This window comes from Gorilla gorilla, chromosome 1, assembly GCF_029281585.2.
Source record: "Gorilla gorilla gorilla isolate KB3781 chromosome 1, NHGRI_mGorGor1-v2.1_pri, whole genome shotgun sequence".
NCBI classification, from domain to species: Eukaryota; Metazoa; Chordata; class Mammalia; order Primates; family Hominidae; genus Gorilla; species Gorilla gorilla.
Genome location: NC_073224.2, coordinates 102,247,256 through 102,260,325, shown reverse-complemented (window position 1 = coordinate 102,260,325; position 13,070 = coordinate 102,247,256). Strand labels below are relative to the sequence as shown.

The following is a 13,070-nucleotide window of genomic DNA, read 5'->3' as shown; positions in this document are numbered from 1 at the left end:
GGGGAAAGAATGGCCAATGTGAAAATTGCTGTGTCTCAAAGCATTACAGAACTGCTCTAGCATCCTAGTTCCCAGGCAGTTGTCCCAAGTCTGGGTTTTCTGAGACTTGGGTCTTCACTTGGCCATCCTTGGCCTCTGTCATTTCACTCTTAATGAGAGCTGCTGGCATCGTAGGTCCTAAGAGGCTGTCTGAGTCCCAGAGCAAGCTTACAGACAAAGAGATGCAGGCAGCACCCGCTAGATGCAAAGTCATGCCCAAACTTTTACAACAGCAAGTACATACAACACAGCACTGACAGTTCCATCTCAGTACAGACTCCCCACCTCATCTTCCCTCCCTGGCAGTTCCTGAGCCTGGGGTAAGGACACAGGTGTACAGAACAACCCCCTTAAAATGCTAACCCTTCCTAGTAGGACCCACATTGTGGGAGTGGCTTGAAAGAATCCATAATTTCCCAAGCCAAACAAATTCAGAGCTAGGTCTGTTCTTTTTGATAAAGCCAAATGAAGCAAGAGAGGGAGGTGAGCAAAGCTTACCAATGATCACCATCCAGTGCTGGTTAGAAGCCACTTTCCAGGAGAGGAACCAATGAACAGCGAAGAGTTGCAGCCACACAGCTGAGATCAGAAAAGACCACATACACCCTTGGAGATGTGTCCCCATCCCCACTCAATTCATTCAAAAGGAATTCTACGAAGCAGCCTCTTGAGCCTCATTTTTTTTTTAGAAATTTGAAAACATCTGTGACTAGAAAAGTAGTCCTAAGAATTAACACCACCATTTCAGCCTACCACATTGTAGTTTGGCAGGCCAGGCTCTGCATTCCAAGGGGGCAAGTGCTGGTTGCTCCAGAGGCCTTGAGGAGAAATCTAGGGGCAGACCAGGTGTGTGCTTCAGCTCCACGTTTCTCTTGCTTTAGCAGCAAAATGCGGCCTCTCATCTCTACCAAAGCAACAGTGGACTCATACCCCTCCCCACCTCCCAAGTAGTTCAGGGGATGGGGTGGGATGTGCGAATAAAAATAAAGATGAGTCAAGACCAGCATCTTCAAATTAACAAACTGTAATTGTTTTCCCAAAGATACATTTTTTTCATACACATCCATCATACACTGTAACCAAAAAAAGCAGTGTACATGAAATAAGAGAAAATAAATTAAAAATCCATAGCATAGGTAAGGAGGCTCTAGTCTGGAGCACAGCTGAGTTTCCAGCAATATAAGGAGGCTCGAAAGTTTCTTTTATAAGAATGCCTGCTAGCAAGGGTTCCAGCAAGGTGGTTGGTTGGTCTGTAAGTCAGTCTTGAGTACTTGAAACAGTTCTGTGTTTGTTTTTTTTCCTTAGCGTTTAGAATAGCCATCATTGTCCTGCAATAGGCAGAGCTATCACGTCCAGGAAAAATGAGGGAGGGAACCACAGAGGCAGCGTGAGATCCAAATACAGCATTCAAAGGTAATTGGTCCAGTGGTGCCTGGGGAGGGAGGAAGGGTGATACTCCAAGGTTAGCCGTCTTCTTTTGGGGGTGTGTACCAGCCTGCAAAGAAATGGAATGGTCAGTGAGGTGAAGGTTCAGGCCCACCCTCCCTGTCCTGCCCCAATCCCTGAAGACGTCTCCAGTGGCAGAGATAAGAGGATATTGGGGAGGGCTATGCTGTGTGGGGAGAGGTGTATGGGAAGCTGAGAGCCTGCATACCTGGAGATGAGAAGGGGGAATGATGTGCCCAACCTGAGATGATGGGAGAGTTAGATGAGCTTTTTCAAAAGGTGGTCGAGAAGGGGGTAGCACCAAGTTTATCGGTGATTTGATCATTTTGGTGTGTTTCTGGAAGAGGTTGTGAATGTTAGCCACCGCCAGTCCCTCCTGGGAGAACTGGGGCAGGTGCTGTGTTAATGGGTGGTTGAGTATCAGAAACCAAAAGAAGGGGTTCTTGCTCTGTGGCTGGAAGTGAAAACCTGGGTGTGGCAAGTGTCCGAATCTCCTGAGTCCTGGCTCCAGCCTCACCGTTTTTTTCGTGGATCTGCACCAAGGACTTGTAGGACTGCTGTGCTCTTGTCAGACTGTATTGAGACTGGGGAGAGGAAGCCACCAGATCAGGCCATGGCTAGCTGTGGCCTTACTGCCCCTCACCTTCTGCAGGCTGTCACCCAGAGACCCCAGAGTCCCAGCTCCCAGCACTGTGGTCTAGTAAAACACTAAGTACCCTCCACCTTCGAGGTCCCTTGGGGGCATAATCCCATAGTCTTCCTTTTCCAGATCCGAAACCTCCCAAAAGTCCTAGGGGTGCCCCTAGGTGCCAAGGCACAGTTGTTCCATTGTGGGCACCCTAGGCCCTCTCATCCAATGCCACCAGCCCGGGGGCCTTATGCTCATTCCTCTAAAGAAGGCAGCCTTGGCCTGCTAGTGGCCCCAAGTGTACTTGGCTCCCCCCAGCCCCACCGGCCCAGGACCAGGATCCTTACTTTGTTGGCTCCAAACTGCACTCGTGCTTTCCCCTTCACCAGTGTGGCACTGATCTGCATGATCACTGACTCTATGGAGTAGGCACTGCTCCAGCCCTGGGTGAAGGGAAGGACAAGGCAAGCAGGTCCAGATGGAGCTTCCAGAGAACCCTCATGCTTGTCCTCTGGGCAATCAGCTGTGTCTATAGGAGGGCCCTTGCCCTTTGCCCCAAGCACTGCCACCACCTGTCTGTCTAGGTCAGTGGGTGCAGACCCAGCCCAGCAGAATGAAAGAGCCACATCATGTCTATCACCCAGCCCGTAGGGGTGTGTGCTGTAAAGCTCAGACAATCCCCGCCCAGGCCGGCCTGGCCAAGGAGGAGAGACAGGCTCACCTGTTTGGTGAGAAGTTCCATGCAGATGGCCCCTCCGCCCAGAACATACCTGCATGAGAAAGGTTAGTCAGCTGTGCCTGACAAAAGCTCCAAGTCTCTTCCCCGCCCTCTGCCAGAGGAGATGCCCTCTTCCGCATGCCAGCCACTCACCCTCCAGAGAGGACTGGAGACACAACCCTGACAAATGGTGGGTCAAAGGGAAAGTTATCCTGAGAGAGAGAGAGACGACAATCAGGGGAGGGAGGCCAGCATCCTCCACAGGACTGTCAGGCAGACTGGACGGCCTAGGCCAGAGGGAGAGACTGGAAAAGAAAAGTCTTACTTTAAAGGAAAAGTTAAGTAGAATGAAGTCGGCTCCTTCTTTCTCTTTGAGGATCTGGAGATCGTTGTGCAAAGCGCTGTCCTGGTCAACTCTAAGAAGCAACAAGCCTGGGCTCAGACGCCTGGTTCCACCTCAGGAGCTTCATAAGGGCTCCCCTGCCCTGGCTGGCAGCAGACCACCAAACCACTGCCCACACCCGCTCCGGGACCCTGAATGAAAATGCTGGATGGGGCTGCCCTGGAGATCCCACCACAGTAGCCCCACTCACACTCCTCCTCAACTTCCTCTCCAATCCCAGAGTCCCCACTCACTTGAGGAGTTTGACATTCCAATCATACAGACTGTCATTCACGAGTTCGACTGCATAGTTTCCTGGAAGGAGGGAAAAAACAGGTGTTAGTAGGATGGTCCAGGTGGTGAGTGGTCTCTAATGCAGACCCCTTTCCCAGACTGAGAGAAAAAGATCAACAGCTCTAGATTCACCACAGATGGACATGCAACCAAGCCACTGGCTTGAGGAGCTCCATTCTTGGCCTGAAAAGTTCATAAGCACTCCTGGACCCCAGAACCTCTTGGGCCCCTTGCCACCATACCCTTCTTTATGGGTGACTCTTGTGCAGGCCCCTCTCTTCGGCAAACTCACCGCCTTTGAAACTCTGTGATCGGTATATATCCCTGAGCTCCTTCATCAGCCGGTCAGTGGCCTGCACCGAGCCAGACACTGCACCCTGTGAGGGACGGATGACAGGAACATTCCTTGGTCGTGTGGTTTATAAACACACGTTAGACCTTAGGGGCAGTCTGGCAGCTTGCCCAGGATTTAAGAAAGGATTAGGCACAAAAAAGGAGTCCGCCCTCCATACTGAGATGCGATGGCCTACTACTTCCCAGCCATTTCACACCAACCCCTTCACCAGCCTCTCTCTAGAAGGCACGTACATTTAAGTAATCTTGCCTCTGGTTCTTTTTAATTTTCTCTAGGATGGCCAAGTTTTCTTTTCCAATGCCATCATCTTCAGATTTCTTGCCCTCAGCCGGCTCTTCCTCTTTCATTTCATAGTGATCTAAGTCTTCTGTGTCCTGGGGGAGGTGTGGGGTGGGAGTGAAAAGAAAAGGAAAAAAACCGACACAGGTTAGAGAATGACCATCACCTTCCCAGTCCCACTTGGCGAAGAGCCAAAAGTTAAAGTGAGGCAGTCCATCTAGCAGTCTTATAAACGCAACGTGCTTTCCATTTTTAGAACAATTTCCAGCCCCATTCCCTCCACAGTCTAAATCTTCAGCTCTCAAGCTACAGCAAGGACTTTGGAAACGAGCAGAGCTGCAGCTGAGATCGAGGCAGGGACTTAGCCCTCTTGTTTCCTGGACTGACCCTGCTCCAACTGTTCCTAAAACTCCCTTGGCAGCAGAAACTCTTCCCTAATTCCTAGCAGAAATGACTTGGGCCTGACCCTGTGACTCAAAGCTCATGTTTCACCAGGTGACTATTGCACCCGGGAGTTCTCAGGACCCCAAGCCTAAAGGAGAAACCTGAATCATTAAATCTCCTCTCCTCGCTACAAATGCAGGGCATGAATCAGGTATGCAGAGGCACCCACTGCCAGATGGAAATGAGAAAGGATGCCCAGAGAGATATATGGAAGAGGTCAAGAACAGAATTAGCCCCTTATTCATCCTGCTCTAAGTGAGCAAGCAACTAGCTCACTGAGCATAGGGAAGGAGGAGAACCTATGTAGGGTTCAGCCCCTCAGCCAGATGTTGGGGGTGTGGCCCAGAGGGCTGTCCACTATCTAGGAGGAGTAAATTTCATGTCGTCAGCCCTTTGCCAGTCTCAAGAACCTTACAGGGTTATAGAACCTGGGATGTTAATCTAATGCTAAGAAATAAAAGTAATCAGAGTGATCTCCCCATTTCTGGCAGGACATACCTAATTACCACACCAGCAGGTAATGCCTACTGAGTGTTTATTACATGCCAGGTTCTGTCCTAGGTGCCACAGATACTAGCTCATTTCATTCTTACCACCACCACTCATTATTCTATCATTATCCATTTTATAGATGCGGAAGCTGAGTCTAGTGAGGTCAATTATCATGCCCAAAGTCACAGCTCTTAGCAGAGCTAAGATTCAGTCAAGTTCTGTCTAGCTCTAAAGCTCAAATTCCTAACCATGATTTTATATTCTGTATGTTTTTAGAGAATATATCAGATAGATTGTTTAGCATTTATCATGTATCATCTGAAGCATTTTATATATAACACCTCATTTAATCTCAAGACAACCATATGCAGTAGGTATTATAATCCTACTTTATAGATAAGAAAACTGTAGCTTAGTGAGATTACATAAAATTCCTCAATTAGGATAGCTAGGATGCAAACATAGGTTTGTTGGACTCCAAAGCCATTTGAAATTAACTTACCCAGTATTTGGTTTGAACTGCGCCGCACCTGTCTTCAGTGGTTGGATATGGGTGCCCTGTCTCCTCTACTACACTGGCTATTCCTCCAGGTCAGTAAATCTGTCTTTATTCCTTTGATATTTTTCTCTCTCCAGTTCTAGACTGGAGTTCTGGATATGGGTACCAATGTTGCTGACTGCAAGAGCTTCCAGCCAATGCCACCTCAGGGGGCAAGCCTACCTCAGGCATCTCCTCATCTTCATCTTCTGAAGACACGTCTTCCTGTGTGCACTGCAGCAAGGAGGGGAAAGATGGAGATCAGAGCCCCAGTGGCTTGCTAGAATGCAGCCTCCAACCTACTCCCCTGAGCCCCCAGGTCTGGAAGTTGTGCGCCTGCCTGTAATGCTGCCAGTCTCTCCACCAGCCAGATCTGAGTGGAAGCAACAGCCCAGGGAATGGCTTTGCTACCAGCCCATTATTTTTCGCCTATCACTGCCAAAGAATAAAAGAAAAGCAAAATGGCTGTCTCTGTCACCCACCTCCTAAATCCTAGTTTAATTTTCCTAAGAACCCCTCCTTTGCTTGATCTTCTTTAGACTGATATTGCATTCTTGGTTCTCACCAAGGGGCCTGGGTCCCCAGTGGCCACCAACTGTTATTGCTAAGATAATGGTAAAAATTCCCCCGCTCCCTTTCAACATTTGGGATGCTGCCCATGAGAATGAATTTTGATATCAGAGATGAAGCTACCAGTGCCCCATTTAGCAAAAGAAGATTCCCATCTGGAGAAGAATGAGGGTGAGAGTCATAAGACGTGTATGTTTTTGGGAGCCGGTGGGGATGGAGAGAAACTACTGATTTGTCTCAATTATTTACTGAGTACCCTGTGGGGCAACTCTGCACAACAGGGCCCGAGGCTCCTCAGCTGCTCACCTGCTCTGCTGGCAAGGGTTGATCCAGCATCTCCACATCTGGATGCTGAGGGAGGTTATAGAGTTTACACAGGTCGGAGATGATCCTCTTCAGATGCTGCAATAGCTACAGGTAGGGGAGCACAGAGACATCAAATCCTTCCCCACTCCAATCTGGTAAGTGCATGGATGAGCTCTTAGTTTGGGCCCCACACCAATAACTAGTTCTCTAAGCCTTATGGGCCGTGTGGCTGTGGGAATGAGTCTCCTGATGGACCAATCCCAGGGCCGATGCAGGGTTTCCCTCTGGCTTCAGTAAGCAACTCCCCCAAGAGGTCGTCCCCTAAATGTTTAGCTGTGTACCGTCCACTTTTCAGGATCCCTTTCACAGGATGCCTTTGTGGCATGGGCCTCATAGGAACAAAATGTACCCCTACCCTGTGGCCCCCTCACCAGAGTATTCCCTTTCTTTATGTCCACCAGCCTCTCCAAGACAGCAGCCAAGTTAGGGTCATCAGACTCCACCGACCAGATGGGGGGCACAGCAGGGTACGACTCCTGAAGGGAAAAGAGCAATAAGAGCAATCAAAATGGGTGACACTGGGAAAAGCCAGATTTTGCCTGTCCTCTTCCCCCCAAGACTTCTAGCCCCTTTGCTTCCCACCCCCACCCCCTACACACACATAAAAGCCCAACTTAGGTCAGCATCTAACCAAGTAGCTTCACAACAAATTCTAAACTGGAAGAAAAACAGTCCCTGGGAAGACCCTTTCCAAGAAGCAGACTGAAACCTTTTCTTTCTTTCCTCGAGAGTACAAACCAGGAAACCTAGCACAGCCAAACTTGGCTAACAGCGAAGGGGGACTCCTCATCTCCTGCACTGCCTATACAAGTTCTAGACTTCAAGTTCTCCCTGGACCCAGAACAGTCCTCCAAGCTTGCTTTTCAAACTCCAGAATCGGCTGAGGAAGGGATCACCTCATCACAATGACACTGAAGTGAAAAAAGCAGAGTTCAGTAGGGAAGAAGTATAAAAACTAGACTGTATCTCCAGAACCCAAGAGTAAAAGGGTACTGGCAAGAATCTACCGACACCACTTCCAGAAGAGCCCCTCAAAGACCAATTTCTCCCCACCTCTCCCTTGGGAACCTGCCACCTTCTCAGTCCAGGCGTGGGCTGTAGGGCTCCACATGGCAGGCTGGGAGAAAGAAGCCTACGCTACTGACATTCCCAGCATTCCTGAGCCACGGTGCCAAATGCAGCCTGACCAGACTCCCTCTCTGCCCAAACCAAGGGGGCTAGTTTAGGCCAAGTCTCCTTTATAGCCATGGGGAGTCTGGCTGAGGACCCCCTAAATTTAACTTCCTGCCAGGGACAAAAGCAGTAAATGGCCTCTGGCAACAGAAAGAGCAGCTGGATAGGGGCAAACCTACCCTTAAGGAATTAGAAGCTTAATTCAGCAACAAAATTAACTCTTGAGGTTCCCACACAAGCCAGGGAAACCTTATCCACCTCTACTGGGTATCTTAGCATTGCCATGACTCTAATCCTCAATGCTGGAGGAAAAATAATTATCAAAGATGCCCAAGTCTTCACTTAACTAAGCCACTCCTAGTCCTTCAATTTTAACTTTCTAGCAGGAAAAAAGAAAGGAAATGAAAGAGAAATGGGACATATGAGTTTTGGTGGGGCACCAATCAATCCAAACTGAGGCTTTACCTCACCAAATCTTAACTTGGTTTGATTGAGAAAACGGACAGAAAACACCAGTAAGTTGAATTCAGGCCCCCAAGTAGCAGAGAATTCACAACTCTGCCTTTCCCCAGGCTACTCCGATTAGGTCTGCCTGCCTAGATAAAGTACTGTCTGCTAGCATTTCAGCTACTGCTCCGGTAGAGAGAATACCATCACAGCAGGTAACATCAACCAATATAAGTGCTATAGCATGCAGTACCAGACATTCCCAAATTAGCAGAAGCCAATTCTCTGTTCAAGGGATGTCTGAGGGTAGACCAGGCAGGAGACATGTAAGGTGTATGCCTAGGATGGAATGACGCTCACAGGGGAGAAATGCAACTGTTACTGCTTAGAATAAATGGGGGTAGCCCTCGCACATCACATCACTATCATTACCAGGAAAAGCAACAACCCAGGGCAAATGGACATGTCCACAGGGAACAGGGAGGGGAGTGGCAGAACTGCTACCAGCTGAGGCAAAAAGAGGAGAGTTAGAGGTTACACCAGAACAAGAATCCAAAGGAGAGAAGGAAGAGGAGTCAATGAATTGCAAACTATCACTTGGTGAAGTTGAGAGAGCAAGAGGGTCTGCATGAGGGATGCCTAGGCGGGGATCCCACAGGTGGCAACCTCCTAAGTCAGAGGTACTACTGAGAAGGGGGCATCGCTGAAATGTGCAGTGAGTTTCAGGCCAGGTCTTTGCAGTTAGGGTCAGTGCCGAGGCCTAAAACCTTGAAATAAGAGTAAGGGGAAGAAAGACGCATTCCTAGGTGGCAAGGTAAAGTTGTGGAGGAGTAGCCAAAAAGAGCCAAAATCATGAACCTTGGGATGTGGGTGGGTTCGTGGAAACGGGTAGTCTAGGCGCCATATGTCGGGGTGTCCCTTGCTATCGGGGTCAATGGTAGAGATTCTGGGTGCACTGCATAACCTCAAGCAGCAGAAACAAATGTAACCTGGAGAGAAAGAACTGAGCCCTGAGAGGGGCTTCGGCCTCCCAGGTCCTTCGAGAGCAAAAAGCTGGATGGAGTGATCCTGGGTCCCTGACAAGGGCCCCCCCACAGAGGCGCACGCGAGGGGGTCCTCACCGTGATGTTGCAGTGGATGCGGACAGGATCCCCAGGCACCGACCCCCGTGGGGGGAGATGCGGTCCGGGCGCGGCCCCCGCCCCGGCCCCTCCGGCCCCAGCCAGCAGGAACTCGCAGCTCAGCTCGTCCAGGCAGGCGCTGGCAATGCGGAAGCGCTCGTGGCCGCGGTGGAAGATGGACTCGAGCAGCTTCAACTCTCGCCTCAGGCAGGGCCCCGGCCCCGGGCCCCCCCCTGGGCCGCCCCCGGCCCCCGGCGCCGCCCCCTGGCCCCCCAGCTGCTGCCCCGGCCCCGGCTGCTGCTGCCCCTGCGGCTGCGGCTGCTGCATCCTCCGCTCCGCTCCGCTCCGGGGCCGGCGGGCCGGGAGCCTCCGGCCTGCGCTCCGGGCTCCGCCGCCGCCGCCGCCGCGGTCTGCACTTCCTGATCCCCCCTTCGCCAAGATGGCGCCGCCGCCACCTCCGGGACAGGCCCCCCCCTCCGCTCGCTGGCCCCCCCAGCCGCCGGAAGCCGCGCGCCCCTCCTCCTCCTCCTCCTCCTCCTCCTGGGCGGCCCCGCCTCCGTCCCCCTCACGTGACTTCCCTGCTCTGGCCTCCTCCACGTGATCTCTCCGTCTTTCCCGCCCCCCTGTTCTCGCCTGCCACCCTCCACATGTGACCCGGGGCCTGGGGCTTGCCTCTGTGCGCGCCTCAGTGCGTGTTTGCGTACGTCGTGCGTGCTTGCGCGCGACGCCCCTTCGCCTGCGCTCCCCTCTCACGTGACTCGGTGCCGCGTGCTCCCAGGGGCTACCCGCGCAGGACGCTGTTTCCTGCCCCGGGCGCCGCTTCCCCCGCCCCCGAGCCGTGGCGAGCGTGCCCGGCACTCCATGGACAGAGAAGAAAGAAGTGCTGTCTTCCCCGTGCAGTCTTTATCCTGCTCCCACGTGCTGGTCTTCGGCGCAGGATCCCGGAGCCTCTGCTCCCCGTGGGGGTGGGCATGCTGTGTCTTCACACTGGGGTGGGTGGTCGGGGTAGGAGCCAGGGACCGGAATGGAAGAGGCGTGGATTCTCGTCCCAGCCCTGGCTCTGATGGCGTTTTGTGACCTTAGGTTAACCACTTTCCCGCCGAGTCTCGGTTTCCTCATCTGTACAATGGCTCTCATGAGGATGATGCCTGTTTTTCCTATTCCCAGGGAGGGATTCGATGTGAGGACACCATAAAATGAGGAATGATAATAGATCACTGCTGTGTTATGTACAAGTGTTAGTTAATATCAGGACTTTCGCGCTTTTCAGACCCCATGGGTCTGGACGAGGTTGGGGGAAGGACAGCATGGGCTTCCTCCACGGAGTCATGGAAGGAGTACTGACTCGGGTGGTCCCCATTCCCTTTCCTAGGCCTAAATGGCTAACACCTTGTCGCAGTGGTCTTGGCAGCTGCCAGGAGTAGGTAGTGCCTCCGGACCCTCGCTAGGTGGCATTATCACAAAGGACAAAGCTGGTTGAAGCTACAGAAATCCCGAGCTGGCGTTCGTTTTGCCAAGGGCAGGTGTTACTAGCCTGTGGTAAGGCCTAGTCAATTCTGCTGGGCCAACTCAGCCCTTAAACCACTGGTCAGATTGCCCCCTTTCTCTCCCACTTGTACTAAAATGAGCTAGCCTTTGCTGGAAGACTATTCAATTGCCTCTGCAGAGGCCTCCTTTGGTCAAGTTGGGGTATGGGTATTTAAAGACGATTACAGTCTGTTCCTGGTCTTCCTGGGGCCATTTGTCTGGTTTAGGTAGCCTGAACAGTTTGCTACACGTTGACTTTGTGTCTGTGTGTGCAAGCTGATAGCATAAAAGGCTGTGGTGGGAATTCCTGTTAATTATTTCCTGAGCGAAGGTGTTTTGCAAATATATATATATATTTTAAGACAGGGTCTTGCTCTCTCGCCCAGGCTGGAGTGCAGGGGCACAATCTCAGCTCACTGCAGCCTCGGGAGACCTCAAGCTATCCTCCCACCACAGCCTCCCAAGTAGCTGGGATTACAGGTGCATGCTACCACAGCTGGGTAATTTTCGTATTTTTTTTGTAGAAAGGGGTCTAGGTATGTTGCCCAGACTGGTCTCAAACTCCTGGGCTCAAGTGATCTGCCCATCTCGGCCTCCCAAGGTGCTGGGATTACAGGTGTGAGCCACTGTGCCCAGGTGCAAATATTTTTAAATCTCCCAACAACATTGCAAGGTAAGTATTTTTACCCCTGTTTACAGCTGGGGAAAAGGGGTGACTCTGCAAGGATATACAGTCTGTAAACAGAGTTCCTAGGCCTGTCTCCAAAGTCCATGCCCTTGTACCCTACTCTGCCTTTTTTAGTGTGTTGAACCCCAGCTCTTCCAACTACTAATGATGTGACTGTGGGGAAATTACTTAGCTTGTTTGTGCCTTAGTTTTGACACCTGTAAAATGGAGATCATAATAGTACCTACTTGTTAGGAGGATTATGTAAGAACACACATAAAGTGCATAAAATAGTGCCCATGGTAAGAACTCAAACATTTTTTTAAAAATTGGGGCTCAGCAAGGCTTGTGTCTAGTGAAAGGAGAGAAGGGTAGGAGAGATGAGTCCAGTGAAGAAAGCAGGGGCTAGATTATGGAGACCACAGTACATTGTTTGGGTTTTATTCAAAGCACAGTGGGAAACTCCTGGAGGATTTTAAGCAAGGAGTGGCATGAGCTGATTTAAAAATTTGAAAGATCGGCCGGGCGCGGTGACTCACGCTTGTAATCCCAGCACTTTGGGAGGCCGAGGCGGGCGGATCACAAGGTCAGGAGATTGAGACCAACCTCACTAACGGTGAAACCCCGTCTCTACTGAACAAAATATAAAAAGTTAGCCGGGCGTCGTGGCAGGCGCCTGGAGTCCCAGCTACTCGGGAGGCTGAGGCAGGAGAATGGCGTGAACCCGGGAGGCGGAGCTTGCAGTGAGCTGAGATCGCACCACTGCACTCCAGCCTGGGCGACAGAGGGAGACTCCGTCTCAAAAACAAAAACAAATTTAAAAGATCACTCTGGCTGTTCTGTGGAAAATGGATTGTAGGGATTTTTTTTTCCTCCAAAAAATCATTCATTACGGGTGCCCATATTTGGAGTAGAGTGAGCAACCTTCTCCTTTGACTTGCTCCCTGAGCATAGAATTCTGTCATTGACTCAACAAATAATGTCCTGAGCACTTAGTCTTTGCAGGAATTGTAGAGGGCACTGGGGATGCAGAGATAAAGAAGATAATGGCCCCTGTGAGAACATGATTTGTGGTACAGAGGAGAGGCTTCTTACTGGACAGTTCCTACTCATTAGTTTTGTTGTATTCTTGCTCCAGCCCTTAGGAGCACACAGTGATGGATGAAGTGGAGCCAGAGCTCACCAATAGTAATACAATACGATGAACACAATAATAGGGATCAAGCAGGGGAAGGGCCTTGAAGGGTGATATTATTAATAGGATTAACTCCAAAAAAAAAAAATGTGAAAGTAAGAGTTTCTTAGGTGGAATGGGAGAACATTCTGAAAGAACTGGGCCCTAAAGTAGAAGCAGGTTGGGAAGAAAGGTCTAAAACAAAGAAAGAATGACTTAAGAAGGGGGCTGGTGCGGTGGCTCACGCCTGTAATCCCAGCACTGTGGGAGGCGGCCAAGGCAGGCAGATAACATGATGTCAGGAGTTTGAGACCAGCCTGGCCAACATGGTGAAACCCTGTATCTACTAAAAATACAAAAATTAGCCAGGCGTGGTGGCGGGCGCTTATAGTCTCAGCTACTCAGGAGCC

At 50.8% G+C, this 13,070-nt stretch overlaps 1 protein-coding gene across 3 annotated transcripts; it reads right to left on the bottom strand.

Moving 5' to 3' along the window:
• Positions 1 to 1,047: 1,047 nt before the first annotated feature.
• UBE2Q1 (ubiquitin conjugating enzyme E2 Q1) lies at positions 1,048 to 9,776 on the bottom strand. Of its 3 annotated transcripts, XR_008671134.2 has the most exons (14): positions 9,293 to 9,774; positions 6,923 to 7,027; positions 6,492 to 6,596; positions 5,799 to 5,849; positions 4,096 to 4,236; positions 3,800 to 3,884; positions 3,468 to 3,528; positions 3,157 to 3,247; positions 2,985 to 3,043; positions 2,835 to 2,883; positions 2,461 to 2,556; positions 2,003 to 2,069; positions 1,694 to 1,822; positions 1,327 to 1,534 (listed from the first exon to the last, which is right to left on the bottom strand). XR_008671134.2 is itself a non-coding variant. In XM_019023186.4 (13 exons), exons 1-13 carry the CDS (start codon positions 9,617 to 9,619, stop codon positions 1,503 to 1,505), a joined length of 1,269 nt encoding a protein of 422 aa, XP_018878731.2. In that variant the 5' UTR covers positions 9,620 to 9,768; the 3' UTR covers positions 1,048 to 1,502. The 3 variants fall into 3 exon arrangements, 2 of the variants coding, with proteins under 2 accessions (XP_018878731.2, XP_063550729.1); XM_019023186.4 differs by lacking the exon at positions 1,694 to 1,822 and having other exon boundaries at positions 1,048 to 1,534; positions 9,293 to 9,768; XM_063694659.1 differs by having other exon boundaries at positions 1,048 to 2,069; positions 9,293 to 9,776.
• Between the last annotated feature and the right edge of the window lie 3,294 nt (positions 9,777 to 13,070).